The 13,805-nt window shown below is 42.4% G+C and overlaps 1 protein-coding gene across 1 annotated transcript in view; it reads left to right on the top strand.

The window, feature by feature from the left end:
* Positions 1-13,805, top strand: part of LOC127470134 (neural-cadherin-like) — a 54,352-nt gene that overhangs the window by 12,081 nt on the left and 28,466 nt on the right. The window contains exons 4-12 of the mRNA XM_051785321.1: positions 1,111-1,315; positions 1,714-1,825; positions 5,421-5,670; positions 6,625-6,767; positions 7,114-7,286; positions 7,632-7,800; positions 9,503-9,673; positions 12,924-13,096; positions 13,225-13,392. Coding sequence (XP_051641281.1) covers positions 1,111-1,315; positions 1,714-1,825; positions 5,421-5,670; positions 6,625-6,767; positions 7,114-7,286; positions 7,632-7,800; positions 9,503-9,673; positions 12,924-13,096; positions 13,225-13,392 — 1,564 coding nt within the window. The remainder of the gene's footprint in view (positions 1-1,110; positions 1,316-1,713; positions 1,826-5,420; positions 5,671-6,624; positions 6,768-7,113; positions 7,287-7,631; positions 7,801-9,502; positions 9,674-12,923; positions 13,097-13,224; positions 13,393-13,805) is intronic.

Here is a 13,805-nt window from a genome sequence, read left to right on the forward strand (position 1 = left end):
AGTGTGGAACGTGGGATGTAGTCTGGGATGCTGGAATTATTTTAATGTTTCTGGGGTCTTAGCACATTGCACTGTGAATTAGAACAGCCAACCTACTGGCTATGCATCTCCTGGAGATGTAAACGAATGCTTGAAAAGTAGACTTTTAATTAACTAGATTTGGAGTTGTTCGTGTCCCATTTGACTTAAATTTTTAGAAAGACAAGTTGTTGCCAGACTCTTGAGATAACAGCACCAGTGTGAAGTGCAAATAGATAAAGCTGAGTCTTCAAGGGGCTCTGCTGTTGCATGAAGAGTAGCTAAGCCAATTCACAGTGGGGAGATGCTCCTGAGCTGGCTCTGGCTTTATTGTCACTATTCAGCTGCTTGAGAGCAGAATGGGCTTTAAGGCACCAAGTAGCAGGTGGAGCATAGGGCCATAGGGCCTTTAAGGAGTAGAAAACCTCAAAATAAGCTGATGAAGTAGGAAAAATTGCTGGAGATGCCCCACTTAGTCCTTAAAAGGGACTGAATGGGAAGGAGGAGGGAAATTTTTCTCCTTCCCTGGAGCTTCCAGTGAGATGAGCTGAAAATGTATTGTCATGATGGTCAGAGACTGGTGTGAGAGATGGAGCTTCAAAACCTAAGTCACTGTATGGAGGCAAACATATCTTTCATGTCCTACCAAGGTGGACAGCAGGATCTGAAAAACTCTGTGCTTCATGGGTTTCCCATCCATCTCTGAACCTGTTCCTTTTCTGAATATACAACTTCAGAAAAACTCAGAAGTATAGTAGGTCACCTATCTCTGAAACTGAAGGTATATTAGTTACTACTGTCAAGTATTTAGAAGGGTACAATAGGAAAGAAAAAGATGTTTTAATGTTAGGGGGGGTTAAAATGGGCTGTTATCCCAGCCCTGCTATGTCAGCGGATAAGTTTGGGGAGAGAAGAGAGGGTAGGTCAACTCTCTGTAGCATAGGGATTTCTAGTCTGAATGCAAGCTGAGGCAAGCATCAACAGAGAGGGAGCAAGACACCTTTCCTCCTCATCATCTTCCTCCTCTAGGTGCTCAGGAGACAGCTACTGTTGTTGTTTGGAAGCAAAGAGTTGTTCTCTCATTCTTTACAGAGTAGCAGTTGTTGAGGCTGTTTCTTTCCAGAGCCAGCCCCTTTCATACACTCTGCTGACAAACCCCTCTGGGCTCTTCAGGGTGAGGCAAGAGAGCGGAGAGCTCAGCCTGACCCACCCTGTGGACTACGAGAGTGAACACCATCTCTATCATCTCTTACTGAAAGCCATGGAAGTTGAGAGCACTCTCAGCAGTGTGACTGAGGTACATGAATCACTTCACATCCTACCCACTGTCCCTGCAATCTTTGTTAGTTTACTGGTGGAACCAGTTACACTGGTGGATAGCCTAGGACACTTGCGAGGATGTTGGGGAGGAAGGGGACCTTACAGAACAGGGAGAAAGCTGGGGTCTGACTTAGGTTCAGATCTACACTCTGCAAATACCTTTTGTCATTTCTTTTTGGCTTTGCCTCCCATCTGCTTGGAACTGGAGAAGAAAATAATTCTTTGTGATAAAGGAGTAGTGTAAGAAAAATAGTATTGGAGGTGTAAGGATGAGAGAGCAAAAGCACTGACTGCCATGGCAGTGTCTAGAACAAGATGCCCATTTTCTGAAGTGTAGAAGCTAAAATCTCCTCTCAGCATGTCCTTTTGTCTCAGGTCATGGTCCATATCACTGACGAAAATGACTGTTCTCCTGAATTCCAGCGCTCCATTTACAGCAGAGACAATGTTCCCGAAACCATTCCTGTTGGCACATCTCTACTGCAAGGTGAGGACCATTCCATTGCCTTTCATTTCAGTCTTGCCACAGACCTGCTAGTTTGTTCTGTTTTCATGTTCTTGCCATGAGGAAGTGCTCACTGCCTTTGTAAGACATGGCTGGCAGCTTTCCTGGAGGTAATAGATGGCTTTTAGATATCCTGGAAGTAGAGTTGTGTGTGTCTTCATGTGAGGATCACTGTGCTGTGCCCAAGGAAGGTTCTTGTGGTACCCAAGAGACATTAAAGCAGCTGATAGGCAGTGACTTAGTGGATTGCCATAGCTTGTTTCCTTTAAATGTTGTAGCTGTCTTTCAACTAATCTTGGTAATCTTTTTGTGTCCCAGACACAGCTGCAACTAGTTAAGAAAAAAAGTGTTGAGGAAAAGAATTTTTTTTTTAGATAGGCAGATAGTTTTATCAAATAAGTATTAATGCTGTATAACTGACTTGCAAAGTGTTAAAAGAGAAAACTTTGGAAAGCCTGTGAACTTTTATTTATGATTGTGGCTTAACAGTCATCATCCCACATTTGCTGTGTTTAACACAGCTGAGTGATACTTGCACATAAAACCTGAGTGCACAGATGATGCTTTAGAGGCTAGAATAGTGTCATGCTGAAAGATCAGAGCTGTTGAAAATAATTTTTAGCTCCAAGTTCCAAAAAAATCTTCAAGGAAATACCATGGTTGCGCAAATAAAGAGTGAACTTGGGTGATGTTGCATCTATTGTATCAGTCCTGAGAGACCAACAGGCAGGGAACAAAAGCCCATTCTCCAGCCTGTTTTACTGGTGTCAGTTAAATGCCTTCAAGATGTCTAAAGATCTGATGTAGTCTGATGTGTTGTGATACATGCCATAGCTGTATTCTGCCTGAAACAGGGAGAACACTTACAGGCTCACTGTCAGCATTCAAACTGAAAGGAGGGGCAAGTACTGGGGTAGTAGTGGGAAGACAGGCTGAGACCTTGAGGGTTATGAACTGTGTGAAAATGGATATGTGTCAAGGCAAGACTTAGCAAAAATTTACTTGTCTAACATGTCTTCTGAAGCCAGTAATGTAAATTTCCTAAATTTGGAGCTTAACTCTGCAGGTTGCAGTGGTGATAAGAAACTTAGCTTCCTGGTATAAAGGGGCTGCAGGGTCTGCTTTCTCTAATGCTTACCAAGAGAGTTCAGAGCTTCTTGAACTTCATTTTTTGGTTTAATGGCTCTTGGGAAACAAGAAGTTGATCCGGATGATCAACTCCTAAAATTCCTAAGCATGTGATTTTCCTTAAACAGATGAATGCTCTTCTCTTCAGGAAACTTGTAAAGCTGATCAAAAAGCTCTTAGTTGCGGGGAGAAAATGTGTGCACGACGTCCAAAGCAAGCAGAATGGCAAAGCTGTGCATTTGCATCCCATTTTGTTGTCTTGCCACATGTGCAAGTTTTCAAGAGAAAGAGCCATCTTAGAAAAGAAAATGTGAGGTGGAAGTATAGTGACAGTCAGTGGAAATGAGTGTATGAACATTCACTTGCTGTTGAAGGGCTGGGCAGGGTTGTTAGTGACTACAAGGCAGTTGTATGGGCAGTCACCTGTACCCTGTGCTGGATGAGATCTGTGCCACTAACTCTGACTGCCAAAAAAAGTATTATCTCAGGGGGAAAAAAACCCCCAAACAGCTCTTACCTTGGATGTAGTTCCTTGAGGGGTGGGATTTTGCAACCTCAGAATGTCCCACAAACAAAAATAAATACAAATGTGAGACAGCCTTTGCCATTCTGGGCATGCATGAGTTGCTGTTGATGGCAGTGAAGAAGGTAGTGTGATATGTGGCATTTGTTAACACTGTTAGTAATGTAAATGTAGGTTTTAATTGTCAACCATTTTTATTTTAGCACACTCGAAGTCTGGCTTGAGTCATGTTTGTAGTGCAGATGCTATGCTGAGTCAATCCATCTACTTAGTCATTGTGGGCAGGTTTGTGCTGACTGTGTGTGCTTTAAGATTTCTGGATGCAAACATGCTATGATGAGAAAAGCATGGAGGGGTGTTCTCAGCAGGGATTAGTGTAGTCCCTCAGCCTCATCACTATGTCAGCAGAACAAGGCTTAGAGTTGGAGCTGGCAACTTTGTACTAACACATGAGGCTTTGAGCTGGAGCTAGATTGCACTAAACTAGCTCAGAACACAGGCAAAGCCAGCACAGACCTGCTTGTGGCTGCTATATGATCCTCAAAATATCTTTGCAATGCACATCAGTTTGCAGGATGGAATTAAATGGAATGGGAATAGAATTCCAAGTTGCAATTTGGAAGTAAGGCTTGTTCCTGTCATGTACAAGTAAGTATCACATTCCCTATTTGCCAGAAAACATCTGGGTGAAAGGAAATATGATAGTTAAGCACATAAAATATATTTTTGTGAATGGTTACAATGGCTCACTAATGACTGTGACTAATTCAGAACTTTTCAACTCAAATATGTCTTTCTAAAAACAATACTTAACCAGATTTAAGTCACAGTAATTTCAAACTTTCTTGAGTTTTTAATATATTTTTTCTTTCAGTACAGCAAGAGAGTGATCAACTCTAAAGCCCCTGATTTTGTAATCTGTAACACAAACAAACGTTTACACAGCAGGATTTGGAGAGATTTTAAACAAAGTGTTACAACCCCCCCTAAATGTCCTTGTACACAAAGATGAGTAACTTTCCACAGGCAGATGTAGCTGAGGTTTTTTGCAAATAAGTAGAACAGTATTTGTGTACTTTTGAAATCTTTCTCTCCCCATTTCCTACTTTGAGTTAATATTCTGATAGAGACAGGTGGTTGTTTCATCTGTGGATGATGCTGCAGCTCCCTGCCAAGGTGTCCACGCACTGCAGTCACTGGTCTGGTTCCAGAAGTCTGTATGCTACTGTAGTGGCTGCATCCTACTGGTAGAATAAGGAGTTTGTTTAATACCAGTGTGGGTATGATGTGAAGCCTCCTGTTTGGCTAGAAAAATTGCAGGGTAATTGGAGAGGTGAGCTCCCACTCTTAAAAATCACATTTGATGCCATGCTGTGAGCCCTAGCTCTTTGTTGTGCTGATTTGCTGCTTCTGAGCAGATGGGACACCCAACATACTGAATAAACACTTACTGGGGAGGAATGTTTAATCACTCTTTGTACCTTGAAGCACCGGGTAATTAAAAAATACTTTATCTGTAACATAGCTGGAAGCTAATTAAATTTGAACGGCATCCCCAGAGAGAGTGACTACACAGTTTATGACTGATAATATTCAACCAACGTGCATATTGATTGTGTGGTAATTACCAGTGTTGACTGCTGTTTGTACAAAACGTGTTGTGCAGTATTGGGATCACAGCTCTTTCGCAAACTCACCTGGCTGTGATCACTCAGGCTGTGTTGAAGGGGATGGAAGAATTGTTTTGATTTTTTACTTCCAGCCTCCTGCTAAGCTCCCAGATTCTAATCATTAAAAAGAGACTCTTATGGATGAAACAGATTTAGGTGATGCCTGTTCTCAAAAACAAAGAGTTGACTTTATAGGAAATAGCATAACCAAACCTCTTTTACAGTATGACTAGTCTGTTAAATGTGTTCTCTTTAGTACTTGCAACAGACTGCGACTCTGGCTCCAACTCTGACATCACTTACTTCATCCAGAGCACTGATTTTTCCATCACGCATCACGGGGTCATCAATTCTAACCAGAGGCTGAACTTTGAGCGAGCAAACCATATGTATGAGTTTGTGGTGATAGCTGTTGATAAAGGACACCCTCCTCGGACAGGGACAGCGTCTGTGCGGATTCGAATGGCCAACGTGAACGATGAGGCTCCCGTCTTCTCCCAGCCTGTGTAAGGCTTCGTGAACTCCTGCTTTGGGTTTAAAAGATGCTGTCCATATGCGTAACCTTAATAATACTTGGCTGAACGATCACTTGTTGTTTTGTGCAACTATAAGTACCACTGAAATTTCTATATAGAAAGGCTTTAGTAGTTGGACTTTCATTTCCAGATTGTATTAAAAAAAAATACACCAGTTGTGATACCAGTATATTCACTTTATACTTACAGAGGGAGAACAGAATAAATCAGAGACCTGATTATACAGGGAATGATTTTGATGACGTTGGCTTCTAGATCTCTAAATGATTATCCATGTATAAATAGATGACAGATAACAATGGTAGTTAGCAAAAACTAAAACTTAATTTTACCATCAAAGATTGTATTGTAAGCTAATTTCATGAGGCCTTGCTTGTTTAAGATGCCTCTTTCTTTCCTGTCAATAATCAATACAATTTCTATTCTTTGCACAGCTTTCAAGTATGGACATATTTTAAATACAAAACATACATATATTTAATTACAAAACATCAATTTACATTCATCTCTGTAGTATCTGATGCTTTCCATTAATATATAGGGACATAAGAAACACATCATGACAGATGTCCTTTTTCTCAGCTTTAGGAGATATGTGATCCTGATTTGCAGTACAGTGTAGTATGGTGCATATTGATATCTTCCAAAAGATCTTTGGAATTTATGTATACTAAAAGTGCAGGATTGCACTTTTTATGTATACTAAAAGTGCAGGATTAGTACTTACTTACTAAAGTAAGTACCCCATGCTGAACAAAGAAGACCAAAGTCACATCTTAAGCCAATTAAAGATTTCATGAATGCATGTTCAAAGCTTGAAAAAAAAAAACATTCATAATGAATTTATAATTTTGTCTAATGGTTACCATGGCAATGGTTCATCTGATACTGTACATGCTGCCATTGCTCCTGTATGTCCATCAGTTACAGAACCTTCCTTTCGGAAGATGCTGGTCCCAGCACCTTGGTGGCTACTGTTCGGGCAGAGGACCCTGATGGAGATGGGCTGCTGTATCTGATTACAGGAGGCAATGAGGAGGGCAACTTTGAACTGGATAGCCAGAAAGGTAAGGAAAGAGGTTTTAGAACACAGTTATTTACCATCTAATCTCTGTTGACTCTGCTTCTGCTGTATGTCAAAAACGATAAGAAAACACCATATTCGTATAATCTGCAATTGGGAATGCTTCATATCAGTGAGGATTAGTTCTTTGATATGATGGTTGTTATACAACTATCAACCAAAACCTAGAATCCTGGCCCAAGGCTGCGCAGACTAGGATGACGGATTCCTATGCTTTGCAACTAAAATACAAGCTGAACAACAACACAGTGACAGAGAAATGCGATGCTCGCTTGATTTTGTTTGTTTACTCCCTAAATTAAAATGACGCTTTATGCTTCCAAATTTAGGTATCATTAAGCTCCGCAGAAACCCACCACCCAACCTGAAAGGGCCACAATACACCCTGAACATCACTGCAATAGATGACAACGCCTCAGGGGGACCCACCCCTCTTAGCAGTTTTGCTGAGGTTATTGTAGGAGTTAATGACATTAATAACAACAAGCCTGTCTTCAGAGAGGTAAGATGTTTTTCTGCAGATACTCTTTTCCCATCCGTAACTGGAGTTCTAGACTCTCCTTAGCTACTGGTGATTTCTGGCTGGCTGAAGGGACTGTGTGTGCAGAGCAGAACGAACTTGTAAGTGAACAGCAGTCAGCTTTCTTCATACAGAAAATGTAAAGTCTCCATTCTCCTTTTTTCCTTCCTCTCCCTTAGAGATTTATTTTTTTGTAACTATAAGTAATAATAGTGATTTTCTTCTGAGTTTTTCTCAGGCCTGCTGGAAAAAAAACATTGACACTGTGCAGCAATTTCATGTGGCTCTGTGTAATATTTAGGGTCAGATGTTTGGGTGTATTTTTAGTGCGCTTACTACAGTGACAGCACCTGGGTTTTGGAGAATCAGCCTCCAGGCACATACGTGCTACAGGTAGAAGCCTATGATGCAGACCTTGGCGTCAATGGAGAGGTGAAGTATGGGCTAATGCACCGAGATGGAGCTTCCCTAGGCTTCAGCATTGACCCAGACACAGGTCAGTAGCTTCGGGTTGCTGAGATAAAATGAAAATGACATTTTTTTGTAATGAAAATGCCACTGTATGAGTGTGTTCATGTGGGCTTATGCTTTAGCAGTGTAACTGCAGGGTTAGCTGTAACAGTTTATAGGATAAACCCTTGATAATGTTCAGAGTATAAGGGTAGCCATGCACATAGATTAGATTAAATTAAGGTTGTAATGATTCAAATCATTACAAGCATAGAATGGTTTGGCTTGGAAGAGATCTGAAAGATCATCTAGTTCCAATGCCCCCGCCATGGCAAAGACACTTTCCACTAGAGCAGATTGCTCAAAGCACCATCCAACCTGGCCTGGAACACTTCCAGGGGTGGGGCACCTACAGCGTCTCTGGGCAAACTGTGCCAGTGCCTCACCATTTTCACAGTAAAGAATTTCATCCTAATCTCCCTCAGTTGAAAGCCATTACCCCTTGTCCTATCACTACATGCCCACAGAACCTCTCCAGCTCTCATGTAGGTTCCCTTTAGGTACTGGAAGGCTGCTATAAGGTCTCCATGGAGCCTTCTCTTCTCCAGGCTGAAAAATCACAACTCAGTCTGTTTTCAGAGGAGAGATACTCCAGCCCTCTGATCATCTTCATGTCCCTCTTCTGGACTCATTCCAACAGGTCCACTTCCTTCTTATGTTGGGGGCTCCAAATGCAAATTAAGTAGGGAAACAAACCCCAGTTCAATAAGCAGATAAAAACCTGTCACCTTCCTATTGGATCAAGTGTAGCTATAAAAGTGCAGAGCAGAAAGCGTGATTTAAACAGCCTGAGTTTGTTCTTCCCTTCCATATGGTCACAGTTTATTTCCCATCTCATGCACAAATAGGAGATCCAGTGCAGTGCAGGCAAAACCCTCATACCAAAACACGGCAATGATGTCTTGACGTATGATGTATTTCAAATGACAAAGTCATAAATTTGGTTGAAGTTTCTACAGTTAAAACAGTAAAATTTGGTACTGGCATGTCCAGGACTGTACAGGACACTGAAAGGGCCTACAATAGAGCTGCAGACCTCTGGACCTGAGCATAGTAGACATAAGTCTGGAAGTGATTTCAAGACAGCCGGTTTGAAGTCTGTTAGCCAGAAGAAAATAGTAGAGATAAGGAGAGACTTGATTAGTAGGGAGAAAAAGTGGAAAATTTGGAGAAAATAGTTTGATTTATCCATGGAGCTATGTGATTGATGGAGCTGCCCAATTTTAATTCATTTAATGAGACAGCCTCCAACTCCTGTAGTAGAGATGACTTTGGCCACATCACTTGTGCCTTCTGTGGTACGACTCTTCCTCAAAGTAGTAATGAGCTGATTCATTTATTTGACAATCATTGGAATAAACCTGAGACCTTTTGATGAGAAGGACAAAGCCCTTCTGTGCTCCAAGAGCCATGAGATCACAAGGTGCTCATACTGAAGCTCCTTATCAGGGCAGCAGGAAAGAAAGCTGTTGACTGCTGGCAGCAGGTGACATATGAGGAGAGGAGAGATGGGAGAATTGAATTTGGTCTTGTCCAAGATGTGCATTGCAGGGTTGGTGTAGATTAAGCTTGACAGTTGTGTTGTGTGTGGTCAGAGCTTCCTCTTGTGCAGGAGATGTGCAGATCCCTCTCTGCAAATTCAGTCCTGGGGCTGTGACATGCAGAACAGGGAGTGTCTGTGTTCCCAGGAGTCATCAGAACCACGCAGAGTTTTGACCGGGAGCAGCAGAGGGAGTATATGCTGTGTGTTACTGCTACTGACCAGGCACAGGAGCCGCTGATCGGGGTGTGTCAGATCACCGTCCTCATCGCTGACATCAACGACAACGATCCCAAGTTTGAGAACAGTCGCTATCAGTGTGAGTGTTGCTTAACTACCTGTCCCAGTACTGCTGCATGAGCCTGGTTAGTAGTTCCTTATACCAGTGGTCAGTTTTTTAGGTGACCAGTCTTCCTCTGTTACCCACTAAGCCGGTCACTGCTTAAACCATCACCAGTGCAAATGTACAGAATTGATCAGTCCTCTTTATTCATTTCAGTTCTCAAAAACATTGACTGTCTTCACTCCTAGAGATGAAGCAGATCTGATCTCTTCCCTTTGCAGCTTTTCCCAGCCCAGCTTTTCTCCACACTGAATCTTTATTTTATGTTCCAAAACAAAACATGACATCCTAGCTGGGAATTCATCAACCCTGACTAGAAGTGCAGTTGTCATCTGTGTCTCTTTAGCACAGCACCTCTGCTTGAAGAGGCTGAAGTGGCATTTATCTCTTGTCAAACAGCCTGAAATCCTTGGTTTCTAGGGTGCCTTTGGTTGGGAGCCCCTTATGCTGCCTGTAACTGTACTCCTGAGCTAGCCTCTCCCGTTTACCCTGGTGACATTCCCTTTTTCATCCCCACACAATATGCTTTTCATTTGTCTTTCATTTAATTTGACTTGATGCTTCTCCAGCAGAATCCTGCACTTCATTACACTCGGACCCTCTAATGTTATCCACAAATGATGGGCATACTCTCTAGCTGTTGGACTAGAACAGGCCCTTCCTTGCATAATTGCCTCAAAATGGCAAAAAACTGATGATGAATGTGACAACTCCATTTTGTAGATGTTTGTGAGTTGCATGGAAATGTCATGGAGGGCAAAGTGGTGACCAATGCCTTACTAAAATGAAGGTGGCTCACAAGTGAGTTGTCTTCAGCATCACAGAGGCCAGCATCTTAACAGGGTTCAAAAACAGATTGGATGTTTGACGAGGAGGAGAAGTAACCTGCTAGGAAATAGGCAAAATATACATCCACACTTCAGAGTTATGCAGAGGGACAGAAAGAAAATTGTGTTAAATCTTTTAGAGTATTTTGCAGAGACTAACTCCAAGTGCCAAATTGGTTAAAATGTGCAGATTGGGAATAGCCATTTCTACATTCCTACCAGTGTTTTCTGCAGCTTGGCCAAAGCAGCACTGAGAAATCAAGTAGAAATTATCTCTGAGAAATATTTTTGAGCAGAGCAGACAAGTCACTGAGGTAAAGACAAAGTGCAAAGATGAACCTTTCTGTTCTACTGTCAAATGTCCTTCAGGTGAAACTGCCCAGTATTTTTACTTCAAAAACTGTGAAGCTGAGAGATTGCATTTGGTAATTATGATTGATTCAGCACTTCTGAAGAATGGGTAGATTTTCTTTCTTTTTCCATGAACACAAGGTACCAGCAAAGGTCCTGAAGCAAAGGCAGCACTTTGAGATGGCGAAACCGCAGATAATGAGGTCACTGTGCATAGCGTTTTGCCAACATCTGTACATAAGTAATCAATGCTTGTACGTCACAGAATTAAAAATAGCTCCTTCTCTAACAAGATCAAATGCCATTAGTCAGAGGTTTCTATTCATTCTGGAAACTGCTGGTTCTTTATTCCTCAGCACTAGGATGTTGGTCAAATCCCTGATTTAGCCATGCATCTTATCATCTGCCTGCAAAACAGACATTAAAGAAATGCTTAACTCCCTCCAGTAGGGATGGTGTAGTAAGTGTTAGTTACGCCAGCAGCAAGCAAAGCACATGAAATGAGAGAGTACAGCCCTTTCAAGTAATTTTGTATTTTTTCTTACAATGGAATTTAACAGAATTTGACTGTTAAACACAGTATAAACACACAAAAAGTGGTATTTTACACTGTTTCTTAGCAATTAATTCAATTTTCATGAATCTATTTTAGTGTTGGTAGTCTCTTCTGAGATTAGCTTTAGCTGTTACTGACATACCAGGGACAAGAATCCTAGGACAATTAAATGACACAGGAGCTAAGAGAAGTTAATTGTTGTTCATGAAGAAAGTAGTTGTTGTGGTTTAAAGTTTTACTGCTCCACTGCCACAGACTGTAGATATTAAGGGAGAAAGCCAAAACAGAAAACATGACCGCTCCACTTTAAGTAGTATGCAGCTCTGATTGTCCCACCTCAAAAATGCTAAAGGAGACACATACAAGGGAGATCAAAGATATGAAACAGTTTCTGAACAAGCCATGATTAAATAGACTGACTGGGTTGTCTAAACCCAACTGCATGAGCCTTCACCCTGTCAGGACCATTTCAATACACTGAGCTGATGGAACCTTACTACATGGAAATGTCTCAAAACCATGACCAGGCAAGCACCCATAGCTGCTTGGAGAAGGAACTGGGACTGAATGGCTGAGAATGGAGGGAAGAACAAGACCGAAGTCAGATCAGAGCAGTGTAAAAATGGGAGTGTGGAAGAAAGACAGCCAGCAGGGATGCAATAGCTTCATATAAAGTTGTGCCTTGCAGAGTGGAGTAGGAACTGACTGCTCATGAATTCCCATCACTTTGTTGATGTCCCTTCCAGGAATCAGGCTTTAGGAAGACAAACTTAATTACTCTTTTGTGCAATGAACACTTCGAATGTGTGACTCTTTGCCACCAGATTTTTAGATACAAGCAAGTCCAAAGAAGGAACGGTCTGCCTAGAACTGTAGGCACAAAGGCATGATCTCTGTGTCAGCTGTATTACTGGGAATAGGGAGTGAGACCTAAAGAAAGAGACAGGTATAAAATGATCATTGCCCTTGCCCTGGGGGGCTTCTCCAAAACACTGGGATGTTGGAGACCTCTTTGGCATGACCTGAGTCTTCATGCTTTGTGATTACCTACTGCCTCCCACTGGCAGTGCTGCTGCCACCACTCATATTCAGGATTAATTCAATTCACACAGAATTCCCTTTGATGCCAACCTGCCTTTATCATCAGCCGGGCACAGCAGCCTGGGCTGTGATCCGAAGCAGCAGGCATGCAACCAGCTGTGGGGTTTGGCAGCGCTGCTGTGGAGACACACAAGTGCTGGCAGCAGCAGTGTCAGTAAATCTGCATCACCAGCAGCTCGTGTAACAACCCAGCATGGCTGGGGAGAGGGACAGGCAAGTTAAAAGAGGACTTCAGACACTCTATTGGTGACAATACTTTGTAACCTACCTCATTACAGAAACATTTAATCTACCATGAATGGGACTATGGCGTTTTACAAGGGTATTTCTTTACACACACAGCCTGGTAAACTAGATCAGACCTGCTGACACTATCTTTGTCTTTTCAAAGACTTCCTTAGTGAAGACACTCCAGTGGGGATGAGTTTCCTCCGTGTTGCAGCTCACGACAGTGACCAGGGTGTGAATGCTGCTGTCACATACTCAATGTTAGAGCATCAAGTGGAATACTTCCAGATCAACCCCAGCACAGGTTGGGTGTACGTGAACTGCCCACTACCCCAGGTAATATGAGACTCTGCTTGGAACAGAGCAACCTCCAACCCCCCAAATCCATTGCAAATCCATTAATTGCAATCTCCTGGTTTGTACAAAATGGTTTGCAAATATACTCTGTTTTCTTTGTTTCGTAGACAACTCGCATTAGCCGCTATATTGTAGCGACCGATGGCGGCAACAGGAGCAGCACAGTGGAGCTGACGGTCACTGTCACTAATGCACTCAGCCAGCCACCACGGTGGGAGCAGAACAGATACTGGGTAACCATCCCTGAAAACACCATTCGTGACACCAAGATAGTGGTATGTTAAAAATGTGATTACTTCCCTCCCTCTTCATCTCGACTTCTTCCTCTGTTTTGTTCTGCCCACTCTTCAACTTTACTCAATCACAGTTCCTTTATCTGACTTCACCGTTGTGTGTCCTGTTAGAGTTTGTGAGGAGCACTTGTTGCAGAACAGGCTGGCATTTCAGCTGGCAGCAGCTTTCCCAATGACTTACTTAAACCAATGGCCACCAGGATGCGCTCCCACAGAAGCAAAACTTGTGCCCTGCACATGTAGGAAACCCCTGGGTGTTCCCACCGAAGGCCAGCTCCTCCATCCTCCATCCTCAGTGGCCTGTGCTACCTACCTGCCTCTTTCCTGCAGCTTTTCTCATTCAGCACTAGAGCACAGAATGACTGCAATTTGCTTTGAGCTTTTTTTAACTCAAA

Source organism: Manacus candei, unplaced genomic scaffold (genome assembly GCF_025592945.1).
Source record: "Manacus candei isolate 608988 ecotype Guabito, Panama unplaced genomic scaffold, ASM2559294v1 h1tg000019l, whole genome shotgun sequence".
Taxonomy (NCBI): domain Eukaryota; kingdom Metazoa; phylum Chordata; class Aves; order Passeriformes; family Pipridae; genus Manacus; species Manacus candei.